The sequence below is a fragment of the Chiloscyllium plagiosum genome, chromosome 26 (assembly GCF_004010195.1).
Source record: "Chiloscyllium plagiosum isolate BGI_BamShark_2017 chromosome 26, ASM401019v2, whole genome shotgun sequence".
Lineage (NCBI taxonomy): Eukaryota > Metazoa > Chordata > Chondrichthyes > Orectolobiformes > Hemiscylliidae > Chiloscyllium > Chiloscyllium plagiosum.
In genome coordinates this window covers 17,681,698-17,696,407 of record NC_057735.1, presented here as the reverse complement: position 1 = coordinate 17,696,407, position 14,710 = coordinate 17,681,698, and the positions used below count along the sequence as shown (strand labels likewise).

General features: G+C 39.8%; 1 protein-coding gene across 1 annotated transcript in view; it reads left to right on the top strand.

Moving 5' to 3' along the window:
• guca1b (guanylate cyclase activator 1B) overlaps positions 1–5,849 on the top strand; it is a 9,404-nt gene extending 3,555 nt beyond the window's left edge. The window contains exon 4 of the mRNA XM_043716624.1: positions 5,418–5,849. Coding sequence (XP_043572559.1) covers positions 5,418–5,545 — 128 coding nt within the window. The 3' untranslated portion in view covers positions 5,546–5,849. The remainder of the gene's footprint in view (positions 1–5,417) is intronic.
• The last annotated feature ends 8,861 nt before the right edge of the window (positions 5,850–14,710 follow it).

Sequence of the window (14,710 nt, the reverse complement as noted above, 5' to 3'; positions counted from 1 at the left end):
GATTCTCCTGCTCCTTGGATGCTGCCTGACCTGCTGCGCTTTTCCAGCAACACATTTTCAGCTCTGATCTCCAGCATCTGCTGTCCTCACTTTTTCCCTCTATATATTTGCAGCATGACTTCTTAATTCGTAAACTGCAAGCCTCTTGCAATAATCATGCATAAATAATAATCCATTCATCTTCCTAATTGCTTGCTTTACCTGCAAGCTAAATTTTTGTAGCACAAACAGAAATTGTTGGAAAAGCTCAGCAGGTCTGGCAGCATCTGTGAACAGAAGTCAGTTAATGTTCGTGTCCAGTGATCTTTTCTCTGGACTCAGCTCAGAGGAAAGATCACTGGATACAAAATGTTAACTCTGACTTCTGCCCACAGGTGCTGCCAGACCTGCTGAGCTTTTCCAGCAATTTCTGTTTTTGCTTCTGCATCTGCAGTTCTTTTATTTTTTTGTGAAATTTCTGTAATGTACAAGGACCCCAAATCATACTGCAGATCAACATTTACTCAACTCATTTTTTAAAAAAAATTATTTTTCCATTTTTCTTACCAAAGTGGCTAGTTTCATATCTGTGATCTTGCCTAATTATTTAACTAATCTATATTTTTTGTGTTAACTCTCTATATTGTCTACCAGCATGCTGTCTCACATTGCATTATATCATCAATAAACCCGTATATATTAGTAGTAGTGTAGTGGTAATGGCATTGAATTTGCTGCTCTGGAGAAGTATATTCAAATGGCAGCTGGTGCAAATAACTTGAATTAATGCAAATATAAAGACCCAGTCTCAGTAATAGTGACTGTAAAATGATCAGTTATATTGTTAAAAAGAATCCGTCTGGCTCACTTCAGGGAAGGAAATCTGCCATCCACACTTGATTTGACCTAAATATGACTCCAGATCTGCAGCAATGTGAATGATTCTTAATTGCCTTTGAAATGGCCTACCAAGCTCTTCAGTTTGAGAGCAGCTAGTGTTAGGCTACAAATCGTGGCCTTGCCAGAAATGCCCATAACCCCTCATAAGTCATTGATATGAATTGTAAATAACTGATGTTCAAACTGATGAGTTTACATCCTGAAACTGATCTATTTAATTCTACTGTCTGTTAATCAATCCTCAATCCAAACAATTATATCATCCCCAATACTTTAGGCCTAAATCTGAATGACAACCTTTCGGAATGCATTTACTGAATGCCTTCTGAAAAATCACAACTTGCTACTTGCACTAGTTCCTCTCAACAATCTTGCTATTTACAACCTCAAAACAAAACTTAAATTCTGTTTCATAAAACCATGTTTCTTGTACCTGATCATATTGTGGTTCTCAAGTGTTGTGTTGCTACCTCTTTAATAATAGATTCTAGCATATTCCTTATCTAAGTCAGCTTCTACTATTGTGATAATCATCGGATACAATGATAATGGAATTCTAAACAATTCATATCAATCTCTTTCAATTCATATGCAACAGATTCAGAAATCATAATAATGAACTGCATTTTGGCAGATAATTGAAATCAGATTGAGAGGGTGGTAATTGGCCAAGTTGGACTAGTACTATATTTTGTGGCCAGGAACTATCTGGTCAATTTCCACATTGCTGAACAGATGCCAGTTCTGTAAGTGTACTGGAACAGCTTGGCTCAGGGTGTGGCTTGTTTTGGAGCATGAGATTTCAGGACTATTGAAAGAATGTCATTAGGGTCTGGGTTCTTTGCAGAATCCAGTGTCTTCAGCCATTTCTTGATATCATGTGAAGTTGATCAAATTGCCTGAAGATTGGCATCTGTGATTTTGGAAAATCACAAGAGAAGGCCAAGATGGATCATTAAGTTAATGAAGTTTTTGGAACCATAGATCCAAAAATCAACATTTTCCTCCCAAACTAGGTACATTTTCCATCCATTGTTCAAAATTAGCCATAGTCAGTCAGTCTCCACTTTACGTTGCCCCATTGAAGATCATTTTAATGAGGTCTGTGTCACATTTAGTACTGTTGTTTTGCAGTTGGTGCAAGATAGAATCAGGTGACACGATTGTCAGAATTTTGGAGCAGCTACCCCCCCTGTCAAACTCTCCCTCTAGCTGGCATCACACTTACCATAACCACCCATCAGATGGCCCTTCTGGTCACTAAGCTGCTGGCCAAGTCTCCTGCTGCCATCCCTGACCTTCAACCACTATCTATAACTTTGTGGGACAGCATATCTCCCACCTCACCATTACCATCAACCCAATGCTGGCTCAATGAGGACTATAGGAGGGCATGCCAGGAGCAACACTAGGCAGACTTCAAAATGAGGTGTCAACAACACAGGACTACTTGCAAGCCAAGCAGTGGAAGCAGAATGTGACTCACAGGGCTAAATGCACCCACACAAATGAATCAGATTTACATTTTGCAGTTCTGCTATATTCAGCTGTGAATGACAGTGAATAATTAAACAACTCACTGGAGGAGGAGACACACAAATATCCCCATTTTCAATGATGGAGCAATGAAACAAATCGGTGCAAAAGACAGCTGAAGAACTTGCACCCATCCTCTGTGAGAAGTGCTGACTTAATGATCCAACTTGGCCTTCTCTTGTGATTTTCCAAAATCACAGATGCCAATCTTCAGGCAATTTGATCAACTTCACATGATATCAAGAAATGGCTGAAGACACTGGATTCTGCAAAGAACCCAGACCCTAATGACATTCTTTCAATAGTCCTGAAATCTCATGCTCCAAAACAAGCCACACCCTGAGCCAAGCTGTTCCAGTACACTTACAGAACTGGCATCTGTTCAGCAATGTGGAAATTGACCAGATAGTTCCTGGCCACAAAATACAGTACTAGTCCAACTTGGCCAATTACCACCCTCTCAATCTGATTTCAATTATCTGCCAAAATGCTGAAAGAGGACATTCACAGTGCTATAAAGTGGCATTTACTCAGCAACAATCTGCTCGTTGGCAGTTGGTTTGGGATTCAGGGTCACAGAGCTCCTGACCTCCATTCCAGCTTTGATTAAAACATGGTCAAAAGCATCAAGGTGACATTTGACCAAGTATGATATCAAAGAACATTCACAAAACTGGAGTAAGTAGGAATCAGGGAAATACTTACCAATGATGGGACATAACTGGCACAAAGGAAGATGGTTTGTGGTTTTGCTGTTGTTTAGTATTGTGGTGAAATATTGTTTCCCTCAGAATTCTTGAGTTCAAAACTTTCTCTTTCCCAAAAGTTCAACTCACTGTTAGCAGAGTTGGTTATCAAGCTCTCTACCCCCTTTAGTCAACACAGAGTTTCACTTGAACTGTGCTTGAAAGAAATGTTTTCTTTATTCAGCTTGTTCCAAATTAAAAATTAAACCCTAAAGACTATTTGAAATACTGACCCTGAGGAACCTGCTTACTCTCATAATTCACTTCTTGTTGATCCTTTGTTGTTCTATTGTTTGTCTCCCCGGCAACTTGATTGTATGATCATTTACTGGAAGAAATCTCTCACAGAAACTTAGTTCAGAAAGCAATCATCACTGTAAAATACAATGTAGATTTATTCCCACAATCAATATAAACATTAAAATCACCCAAATTGTAGTAGTAATTTTCTTACAATCCTGTATTATGTATTGATTTATACTCTGCCCTATGTGGATTGGTTAGCTCAGTTGGCTGGTTTGTGAGGCAGAGTGACACCAAAAACATGGGAACAGTTCCCACATAGGCTGAGATTTCCATGAAGGACTCTCCTTCTCAACCTCCCCTTCCTGAGATGTGGTGATCCTTAGGCTAAGCCATCATCTCTAATGATGGAGAGTCCGATGGTTTCTTGACCTTTTACACTCTGTTACAAAGTGTAGTAATTGTTGGGGAGGTATATAAATACTCCCACCTGGATTTTTTCCATTGATAGTTATTATCTGCACCCAAGCTGAATCTTCATCTTGATCTTCTTCACCTTGACCATTTTTTTCATTACTGTTTTAATCCCATCCTTTATTAACAACGATACTTCATTGTCCTTTCTTGCTGTCCTTCCAAAGAAGGACCACCTTGTTGCAGTCCTCTAGATTGGCTTCAGTGAATTTGCATTTTCTCAATTATAGGTTGTATCTAGATTCATTCTCGTGAGTATTGACTCTCAGCAAAAAAATTACTGGAAGAAACGAGTTAAATCTTCATAATGTTGGCCATAGTAAGACGAGACACAATAGGGACAACTGTGTGTTTGATGTCCCTCTGGAAAAATTGATGATGCAGCTGCTTACAGCGTAGTGTCCTGTTGATGGCTTCATGCTACATTCATTGAAGCAAGCATGCAAGGAAGCAGGAGTATCAGCATGAAATGCAGGTCTCCTTTCAGAGGGAAGTAAATAACATTAGATTAAACTCAAGCTATAGCTGTTTAATAAATCACTCATGCTATACATAACACTGCCTTGTGCTTCACAGTACTCAAAAACCCTAACTGAGTGTCATTATGGAACATCATTAAGGAGTACAAATAATGTTTTGTTGTTGTGTTGCCGTAGTGTTACCAGACCATAGGGGCCGCTCTCTCATTAGAGAGAAGCAAGCGACTGGTGGGCGATTTAACCTGAGGGCCACCAGACCTCAGGTGAGGCAAGAGGTTGAAAAGGAGAGCCCTTCACGGTTACCTCAAACCAGTGATGGGAACTGAACCCACACTGTTGGCATCACACTGCTCTGTAAACCAATTCCCATGCAAATAATAGATGATAATCACTATAAATAATTGTGGAATGAAGATTTATATCAAATGCTCAAGATTAATATATGTTACGTATAATTATTGCCTTCAAGCAGAAGGGTTGGTATGAGGTGGAGGAAAGTGAGAATGTCTCTAAGACAGTTAGCTCAAGAATGTTACATAATTAAGAATATAGCTATGAAGAGTGATGCCTTGAAGTGCAGGTATGGGCCAAGAAGGAGGCTGGCCTAAGGAGGTAGGTGGGATCTAGTTTAAATGTTAGCAGGGAACGGAGTTCTATAAATGGCAACGACTAAATTTGAATTTAAAAAAGTATTTTAAAGTTTGTGTAAAGAAATAAATAAATCTTAAATCTCGCTTACATTTAGAAAAAGATAAATCAACTGTGTATATTTCTGAAATCTGTAGAACTGAAGGCTTTGAAGCTCCATCTAGTGATAGATGTATGTAACTGCAATGTGACTGCAGGACCGGCCTCAAAAAACATCTACAGTATTGAGATTCCATTTGGACCCTGAAAAATACAGGTGTCCAAATAAAGAATGATCATAAATTTAAAAATGCAACAGATAGATAATTGTTACAGCTCATACTCCATAGACAAATAACACTTTTATCATGTTGATGTCTTTTGAGTTTTCTGGTATTGTTTGTAGCTTCATTGCTGCATTTTCTGCTTGCAGGCCACCTTTCATTGGATGAGTTTATTGATGGAGCACGGAGAGACAAGTGGGTGATGAAAATGTTGCAGATGGATATGAATCCAGGCAGCTGGATGACTGATCAGAGACGCAAAAGCGCTTTATTTTAAACATGTATCAATGTACATGTAAATAAGTAAATGCAGGGAACAAAAGGCACAAGCAATGATATAACATTATACCTACTTCACTTTGAAAAGATGTAACATAACCTTTCTCCATAGAACATTTGTGACGCAGAGGAGGGACAAGCTTAAGAAAGTTAGAGATTAATTCTGTATCTTTCAGATATGTGGCCTTTTTAGAAGCATTTGGTCCCCTAACTAGATATTATAATTAGGTAGGTAAAAACAATGACTGCAGATGCTGGAAACCAGATTCTGGATCAGTGGTGCTGGAAGAGCACAGCAATTCAGGCAGCATCCGACGAGCAGAGAGAGAGGAGGAAAACTTCTTCAAGGCAGGCATCCTTGCAAGAGGATTCGCAGTAGGGCTAAAATCAACGAGGTAAAAACAATGACTGCAGATGCTGGAAACCAGATTCTGGATCAGTGGTGCTGGAAAAGCACAGCAATTCAGGCAGCATCCGACAAGCAGAGAGAGAGGAGGAAAACTTCTTCAAGGCAGGCATCCTTTATAATTAGTCTTGTCAGATACACCTCTAGATTAGTTGGGACTTGAACTTGAGTCTTCTGGGCTGAAGGTAAGGATAGTACCACTGTGCCACAAGACACAGTGTCCTCTAATTCTGTCACATTCAGGGACAGTCATCAGACCTGCACCTGATTAACTCCTGATTGTCTTTATACCATACTAATTGCCAATTTTGTTTTAATTCTTTGTTTTTCAAAATTTTATAAATATCTTGAAAATTACTTAACCAGGACAATAGAACAGTTAAAGAGAAATAGACTTCCGGTCAATTAATGTAAAACAGATTGGGACTCTACAGACTGGAGTTTAGAATGAGAGGTGATCTCAATGAAACATATAGGATTCTGAAGGGGCTTGACAGGGTAAATGCTGAGAGGATGTCCTCGAGTAGTAATCATTTGATCCCATGTCACATACCAGCAAAATTGAACAAAGAAAGGATCAATGTATGACAAGATATATAACCCAAAGGGACTTGGGAGTACCTGTGCACAAAACATGGAAAGCTAGTGCACAGGTGCAACAGGAACTAGAATCCCTTCAGTACTGAAGAGGCCGTTAGGCCCATCAAGTCTGCACGGACTCTCTGAAAAGCTGCCACCACCCTATCCATAACCTTGCATTTACCATGGTTAACCCACTTAGCCTACCTATGGCTGGACACAATGGACAATTTAGCATGGTCAATCCAACCTAACCTGCACATCTTTGGACTGTGGGAAGAAACTGGAGCACCTGGCAGAAACCCACAAGACTCGGGGAGAACATGAAGACTCCACAGAGACAGTCACCCAAGGCTGGAATCACCTGGGTCCTTGGCACTATGAGGCAGCACTGCTAATCAATGAGCCACCATGCCTCCCATCAGGAAACTAAAGACATGTTGGTACTTATTTCAAGGAGTGTAAAAGTAGGGAAGTCTTATTGCAACTATACAGGATGCTGATGAGCCCACATCTGGAGCACAGTGAGCAGCTTTAGGCTTGTTATTTAAGAAAAGACATCATCTCATTGGAGGCAGTTAAGAGATAGTTTACTAAGATGATCCCTAGTATAGCAGGATTATCTTATAAGCAAAGGCTAAAAAGGTTGGGACTCTACTCACTGGAGTTTAGAAGAATGAGAGGAGATCTTATTGAAACATATTGGATTTTGAAGGAGCTTGACAGAGTAAGTGCTGAGAGGATGCTTCCTTTCATGGGAAGGTTTAGTACCAGAGACATTGAGTCAGAATAAAGGACTGCCAAGAATTTCTCCTCTCAGAGGATTTTGAGACTTTGGAACTCCTTGACTATGGGAGAGAGTCCATCTGTATATTTACAGCTGGGATAGATTCTTAATCAGTAAGAGAATCAGGAGTTAATGGAAAAAGGCAGGAAAGTGGATGCGAGTAATGTCAGATTAGCCATGATCCTATTGAATGGCAGAGCAGGCTTGAGGGGCTGAATGGCCACCTATTGCTTCTATTTCTTGTGGTCTTAACAGTTTTATTTTTGATTTCAAAAGGAAAGATATGTTATCTCAACCTATCATCAATAAACCAATGTGAATGGTGGGCCAACTAAATTAATGTATTCCTTCACCCTTTATGGGCAATTACTATAATTGTAGTTTCACAGTTTTGGCTAAGTTGGAGTTGCAACAATGTTGTGAATAAAAATGTACATTTGTTTACAGAATTGATAAATATACTTTATACCAATGAATTAGCTTTATTTTCATTAGTAGATTAAAATTAACAATTGATGTGTGTAACAATGCTGTAGCTTTAAGAGGTGTGTTTTGTCCTGGTTTCTTTTAGAGAGACACTGGGGGGACAGGTGTCAAGCAGTCTATGAGAAGATAAACAACTTGTGAAGCCTTGGGTATTTTTGTCTTAAGGTTGGAACAATAGAAGCAGCCTGAGTGGGTGTGGTTGAGATCTCACAGAACTAGGGTTTAGGTTTAGCTCTTAGCAATTGTTGGGGTCTGGAAGAAGTAAAAGCTATTTTTTCCCATTCTCAGTTACAGCCAAATGCTGGGGGAGTCTCTGCCTGCTATGGGGGTTGCATGTGAGATAATCCGTGTTCTGAATTTGCCTTTTTCCATGGGTGTGCTTATGGGATGTTACTAAATTGGAACAGTTAATTAGAAATTGTTACTATATCTATTATTTTGTTAAGTTTTCCAATAGAGTTAAGTTATTTCAATTCTTTCTTTTGTTGTATTTTGACTATAGTGGATGAATAAAATGTGTTTTGCTTTAAATCTGTTAGTTTGACTAATTGAATTGCATCTGCAATGCAACACCTTCTGATTACCTTTTTACCACCTTCAAGACTCTAAACCCAAAGTTACCCAATCTGACCTCGTGATTTCATCCTCCAGATATTTAGCATAGTGGTAAATTGACTGTATTCCTCCCAAAAACAATGTTTTTCCTAAGTTGGAGTGACAAAACTGATTGTTGTTTTCCAGATAGAGTCCATCCAATGCTTTGTCTCATTAAAGCTTTGCTTCTTACTGTGAATTCTGATCAGATAAAGACTAACATTGGATTTTCTAATTAAATTATATACCTGCGTAGCACATGTGCCCAAATCATGTTGATCATTCACTTCTCCTAGTTTTCAAGTTGATATCAGTTCACAGTCCACTTTATCGTATCTTATTGAAAATAACCCTAAATTGAAGTCACAAATCACTTATCCTTATTCTGGATTAAATAAAGAGGTTCCTCCTTCAATTAATTCTGAAATAATTTTGTTTTTGGCCTTCTTTCCTGTGAGAAATCCTCAAAATAATCAGAATAAGTCGTTTTGCCACAACTTCAATGCTATCTTTTACACTAAATCACTTTGATAATCTTCCTGTCTGTTGAGAAAAGCAAAGGGGTATTATCAGATCTGTTCCTAGAATCTTCAAATTTAAAGGCTGTAAAACATTTTATATTCCCTGTGTGGAACATTATAAAAGCTAGTTTATGAACTGCAAGTTGTAGAGCCCAGGATTTCAAGGAAAAGAAGAAGTTCCATTTGCCCCAAAAGAAAAGGTGGAAATTTTTGCAGGAAACAATAGTGAACACAAAGAAGACGTTTGGGTTCAGATTTTAGAGCTCATGAGCATAAGATATTCTTCTTGGAATAAAATGCATTGGGCATAATCTTATAGGAATCAAGTGATGCAGCATATGGTGAGATGAGTGCGATATGGTGAGATCAGATGGCAAGGGTGGTGATGCCCACCTTGGGATTGTCTTGCTCCATCCTTTAAGCTTTAAACAACTGGGGTGGCCAGATTTTATCGAGACAGCAATGAGATGTTAAATGACAGGGATTGACACCTATTAAATGCCTTGTTAAAACCACAATCATCTCATAAATATTCAGATTCCCTTCTTACCAAACTCACCAAACAAGTTTGATTTCGGGAAAACTTGATAAGGAAGCTTGGGCAAGTACCTAGCAAATTCAGCTCACTGCTTGTTCCAATTGACTTTCCTGTTAGAAATCAGGCATCAACATCCCAGGGAATCCTCCATGGGCACCGGTTACACATCTCATATCTATGGACAGTGGTATCTGACATTTAGCAGCCTCTAAGAACCCTCATGGTACATCTCCGATCCAGTCACAGAGCACTTCTGTACTTTAATGCTGTACCTTAGACCATACTGGTAACTATCATAGCAATATAATAAATCAATATAATATGGTGATATCATAGCTGCTGCAAGGTTGCTGTATATTCAGACTTGTGGACTAGGCCAAACTGCATCTCTGGGCTCTTCATTTGCTATCATTGAGCTCACACACTTTGAACCAACCTGGATGCACCTAGCACCCTTGTCTTACATTGCCTTGCCTTGCCTAGCCTAGCCTAGCCCTCAGCAGCAATACCAGACTCATATTACTGTTGTCTGTCTTTGCAGTTTAGCACAGGCATAAAGCCAGGAAGTTGTTACAGTTGTTAGCAGGTCTCAGTCAAATAAAGGGGAATAACTTTAGCTCAATTACTCCTGGGATAGTAAGTCAGGGACAGAGTCTGATACCAGTCCAGGCCCTGCTCGTGCATTCGGGAACAGGACCCTCTCCTCAGAATGACTGAGGAGCTGAATGCCAGGCAGCACATGATTCATCTTGACTCTTCCTCCCCTATTGTGGACTGTTCTCCTCATCGAATGAGAGACAGGTAGGTGTTACAGAAAACAAAAATGGGTAACATGGCTATTAATTGTTATTAAATGTGGGAAGGTGTCCTGAGCGAGAGTCCTGAGGTAGTGCAGAGGGTTACTGATGTTAAGGATTTGGATGAATAATAGCGAGTGAGGGAAGATGTTGCAGGCACAGGCGAGAATGGGAGAACATAAGCCTTGATGGAAGATGGGTGCAGTAGTAGAAACAGATTGAGTGTGATGTATCGGAAGGAATGTTATGGCACTTAAGCCAAATGATTGAAAATGGACATTGATCTTCTTCCTATAATACGCCCTCCATCAAGGGGAAATGTTTCTTCCTACCTATGCTCCTCATAGTTTTATACATCTCAATCATGTGACCTGTCAGTCTCCTCTGCTCTAACAAAAGAAAAATTCAAGTCTGAATTCATAATTAAAACTCTCTATTTCAGACAACCTTCTGGGTGGGAAATGTTGCTGCACAGCATCATGCTACATCACTGTCACATCAACAACATGTGCCAACAGCACACATGGCCACACATGCATATGCTTCAAACAAATGGTCATGTGCAAATGTCAAAGGAGACCAGTCCTTAATGGACTGAAAGTGACTACGGTCGTTCAAGGGGTCCTACTAGACTCTAGGGTCTGTGTCTTTGCAGTGCAGGGATCAAAGCACAGTCAGGCTATAAGACCATAAGACTACAAGAAATAAGACAGGAATAAGCCGTTTGGCCCCTCAAGCCTTCTCCACCATTCAATAGCATCATGGCTTATCCAACATACTCATAATCACTTTCCTGCCTTTTCCTTGTAACCCTTCATTTCCCTACTGACCAAGAATCTATCTATCTCAGCCTTAAATATACTCAGGTCTCAAGTCTCACAGCTCTCTGTGGCAAGGAGTTCTAAAGATTTTCAATCCTCTGAGAGAAGAAATTCCTCCTCATCTCAGTCTTAAATTGGCTACCCTTTATTCTGAAAGTATGCCCTGCAATCCAAGACTCTCCCATGAGGGGAAATATTCTCTCAGCATTTATTCTGTCGAGCCCTTTTTGAATCCTATATGTTTGGCGTTCGGGAAGGTTCCTCATGGTAGACTGGTTAGCAAGGTTAAATCACATGGAATATAGAGAGAACTAGCCATTGGATACAGAACTGACTCAAAGGGAGGAGACAGAAGGTGGTGGTGGAGGATTGCTTTTCAGACTGGAGGCCTATGACCAGCAGTGTGCCACGAGGATTGATGCTGGGTCCACTAGTCATTTATGTGAATGATTTGGATATGGAATATAGGAAATATGATCAGTAAACTTGCAGCTGACACCAAAATTGGAGGTGTAGTGGAACGTTACCTCAGCGTACAATGGGATGTTGATCAGATGGGCCAATGGGTCAAGGAATGGCACATGGGCTTTAATTTCGAAAAATGTGAAGAGCTGTATTTTGGAAAGGCAAATCAGGGCAGGACTTGCACACTTAATGGTAAGGTCCTGGGGAGCGCTGCTGAACAAAGAGACCTTGCAGTGCAAGTTCATAGCTCCTTGAAAGTGGAATCACAAGTAGATAGGTTAGTGAAAAGATCTTTGGCATGCTTGCTGTTATTGGTCAGAGCATTGAGTGTAGGAGCTGAGCGGTCATGTTGCAGCAGTCCAGGACATTTCTTAGGCTACTTTAGGAACACTGTGTTCAATTCTGCTCTTCCTTCGATAGGAAGGATGTTGTGAAACTTGAAAGGGTTTAGAAAAGCAATACAAGCATGTTGCCAGGGTTGGAGGATTTGTGTTGTATGGAGAGGCTGAATAGGCTGGAGCTATTTTCCCTGGAGTGTCAGAGGCTGAGGGATGACCTTATAGAAATTTATAAAATCATGAGGGGCATGGATAGGGTGAATAGCCAAAGTCGTGTCCCTGGGATGGGGGAGTCCAAAGCTAGAGGGCATAGGTTTAAGATGAGACAAGAAAGATTTAAAAGGGACCTAAGGGGAAAATTTTCATGCAGATGGTGGTGCATGTATGGTATGATCTGCCAGAGAAAGTGGTGGAGGCTGGTACAATTACAACATTTATGTGTCATAACATAGGCATCTGGATGGGTATATGAGTAGGAAGGGTTTAGAGGGATATGGGCCAAATGCTGGCAAATGGGACTACATTAATTTAGGATATACGGTCAGCATGGATGAGTGGACTGAAGGATCTGTTTTGAGACAACTCTATGACTCTATGTTTCAATGAGATCACCGCTCTCTTCTAAACTCCAGTGTAATTGGCATCATCCCTCGGAGGAGTTAACCTGCCTTTCAGGGCCATTTGCTTGGGGATAATGGGAAGGAAGATGGTGTGAAGGACAGTTTCTGGCTGGCAGCACCTGAACTGCAGTGGAGCTAGGGTTTAAATATGGCACCAGTGACGCAAACGTCGCAAAGCCTTAGCAATGGCAAGCACTTCCATCTCTCCTGCTGAGCAACTTCATGAACAGCACACTGTCGAGCCACATGCACAATTAATTAGCTGAAGAACAGAAGATTCCATAAGAAAGGTTGTCATGACAACAAACCTTCCTTAAGGAACCCCTTTGGGAAAATCCAATATGATTTTTTTCTACCATCCTCCCAGACCCCTGGAGCCTATACTGCGTTTAGAATTCCCAAGCTTCCTTTTGCCTCTCAGTGTTTAACTAATCATGCACTTTCTTTTATTTTATTTCTTTAATTTCTCGGAGATTTTTCATTTCCTGCTGACATCATTCTCCCATCTTTATCCTCACGCTTCATAGATCGCTCCTTTTGAATCCTTTTTCAGTTCTTTCTGTAACTTTGATGGAGGATAAAACTCCCAGGGGACACCATAAATGGCTAAAATGTTCAACTTACACAGGCTCTTTGACCCTTTTCTTCTGTGAAAGTTACAGCACAAGCTCAGGAAGCATCTTCCCCTTAATGTTTATCTACTGCAGGTTATGTAAGCTTTTGAATCAACTTCACATACTTGTATCAGACAGTCAAGGAACATCTCAAACACTTTATGTACTTGATGTGTCCAATCACAATGGATCTGCATATCATTCAGTGTCAAATTCTTATGATGTGAGGTTCCCAGTTATCACTATGTCAGTAAATCTTTCAGAGGCATGTTACTGAAAACATCACTTAGCCTCACATTGACCTAAGGGTATAATAATCTCATACTCCATTTTACCTCAGATTACTTGAAGAATTACTGAAAGCATGCTTCTCTGTCATAAACTAATCTCAATATTAGCCCGGCCACTTAGGTGCTTGTGGAGTACAATGTTTGTATATTATAGTTAGTTATAATAATTGTCTGTTAGATACTTTAATACCATGCCCAGTTTCTTCTGTTATAAGCATTTTACTGCATCAGGCAAAATATCTTGCTGGAGATAAATTCACATCAACGTCCTTCAGGATTAGTGGAAAAGCAGTTTTGGGTGCACATCAATGTAATAACAGTAGAATAATTCCAGGGTTAGATCCCCACTTTGAAGCTGAAGCAGACTGAAGGTAAACTCGGCAAAACTGCTTCTCTTGTAGGTTATCTCACATCACTTGAGTTTTATACAGAGCGGATTATGTGAACGTGATATCTCTGAATTCCTTAAAAACTTAAAGTTCACACCTACATCATAAAAATATTTGGCAAGTATGGAACGGAAAAGCAAACAAAGTATTAGGATGTAAGGTTAATTTTTTAGCAAAACAAGGAGAAGTTTGGAGAAAATGAAATCTGTTCGAGACACAAAAATGTATGGTAGAAATTAGCCACCACCTTTCTTTTACCATCGTCTGTCCTATACCCTCATTGACATAGACTTTCATCCCCATATAGGAGCTTAGTTAGGTGCCATCTAAAATGTTGTGCCCAGTTCTGGTCTTTAAACTTGAAGAGGATATAGTGAGCCTGGAATGGTTTCAAAGGAAGGTATTACTTCATCACTGTCCAAAAGCATGATAGCTATCAAGATAGGTTCAGGGAGTTGGATCTCAAAAGCTAGTAAAACATAATATTAAGGAGATATCACTGAATTACTAAAATGGCAAAGAGAGCATGTATATCTGGGTTGATTAATTGAATTACATAAATTAAGGAAAACCAGTGTAGAACTAGTTTAGATGTCAGAAGGTTTTTCTTTTCCCAGGTGATGACTGACCTTCAGAATTTATTGCCAGTTTGTGCAATGGATACAGATTTGCAGGAAACATTCCAAAAGGAGCTTAGCAAATTCCTACAGAAGACTGATAACATATGTATAAACGTTTGTGAGATCCTGAGTGGTGTTATTCCCAAGTCATTGTTTATTTTCTGGAACTTAATCTGTTTTGCTATGGAGAGAAGTATCTCAAAATTGTTTTTATCCCAAATGACTCCTAATCTATTTTCATGGGTTAGGAAATGAAATGGCTGCTGGTGAGTGGGGAGTCTGGAGAATGGTGTTACTT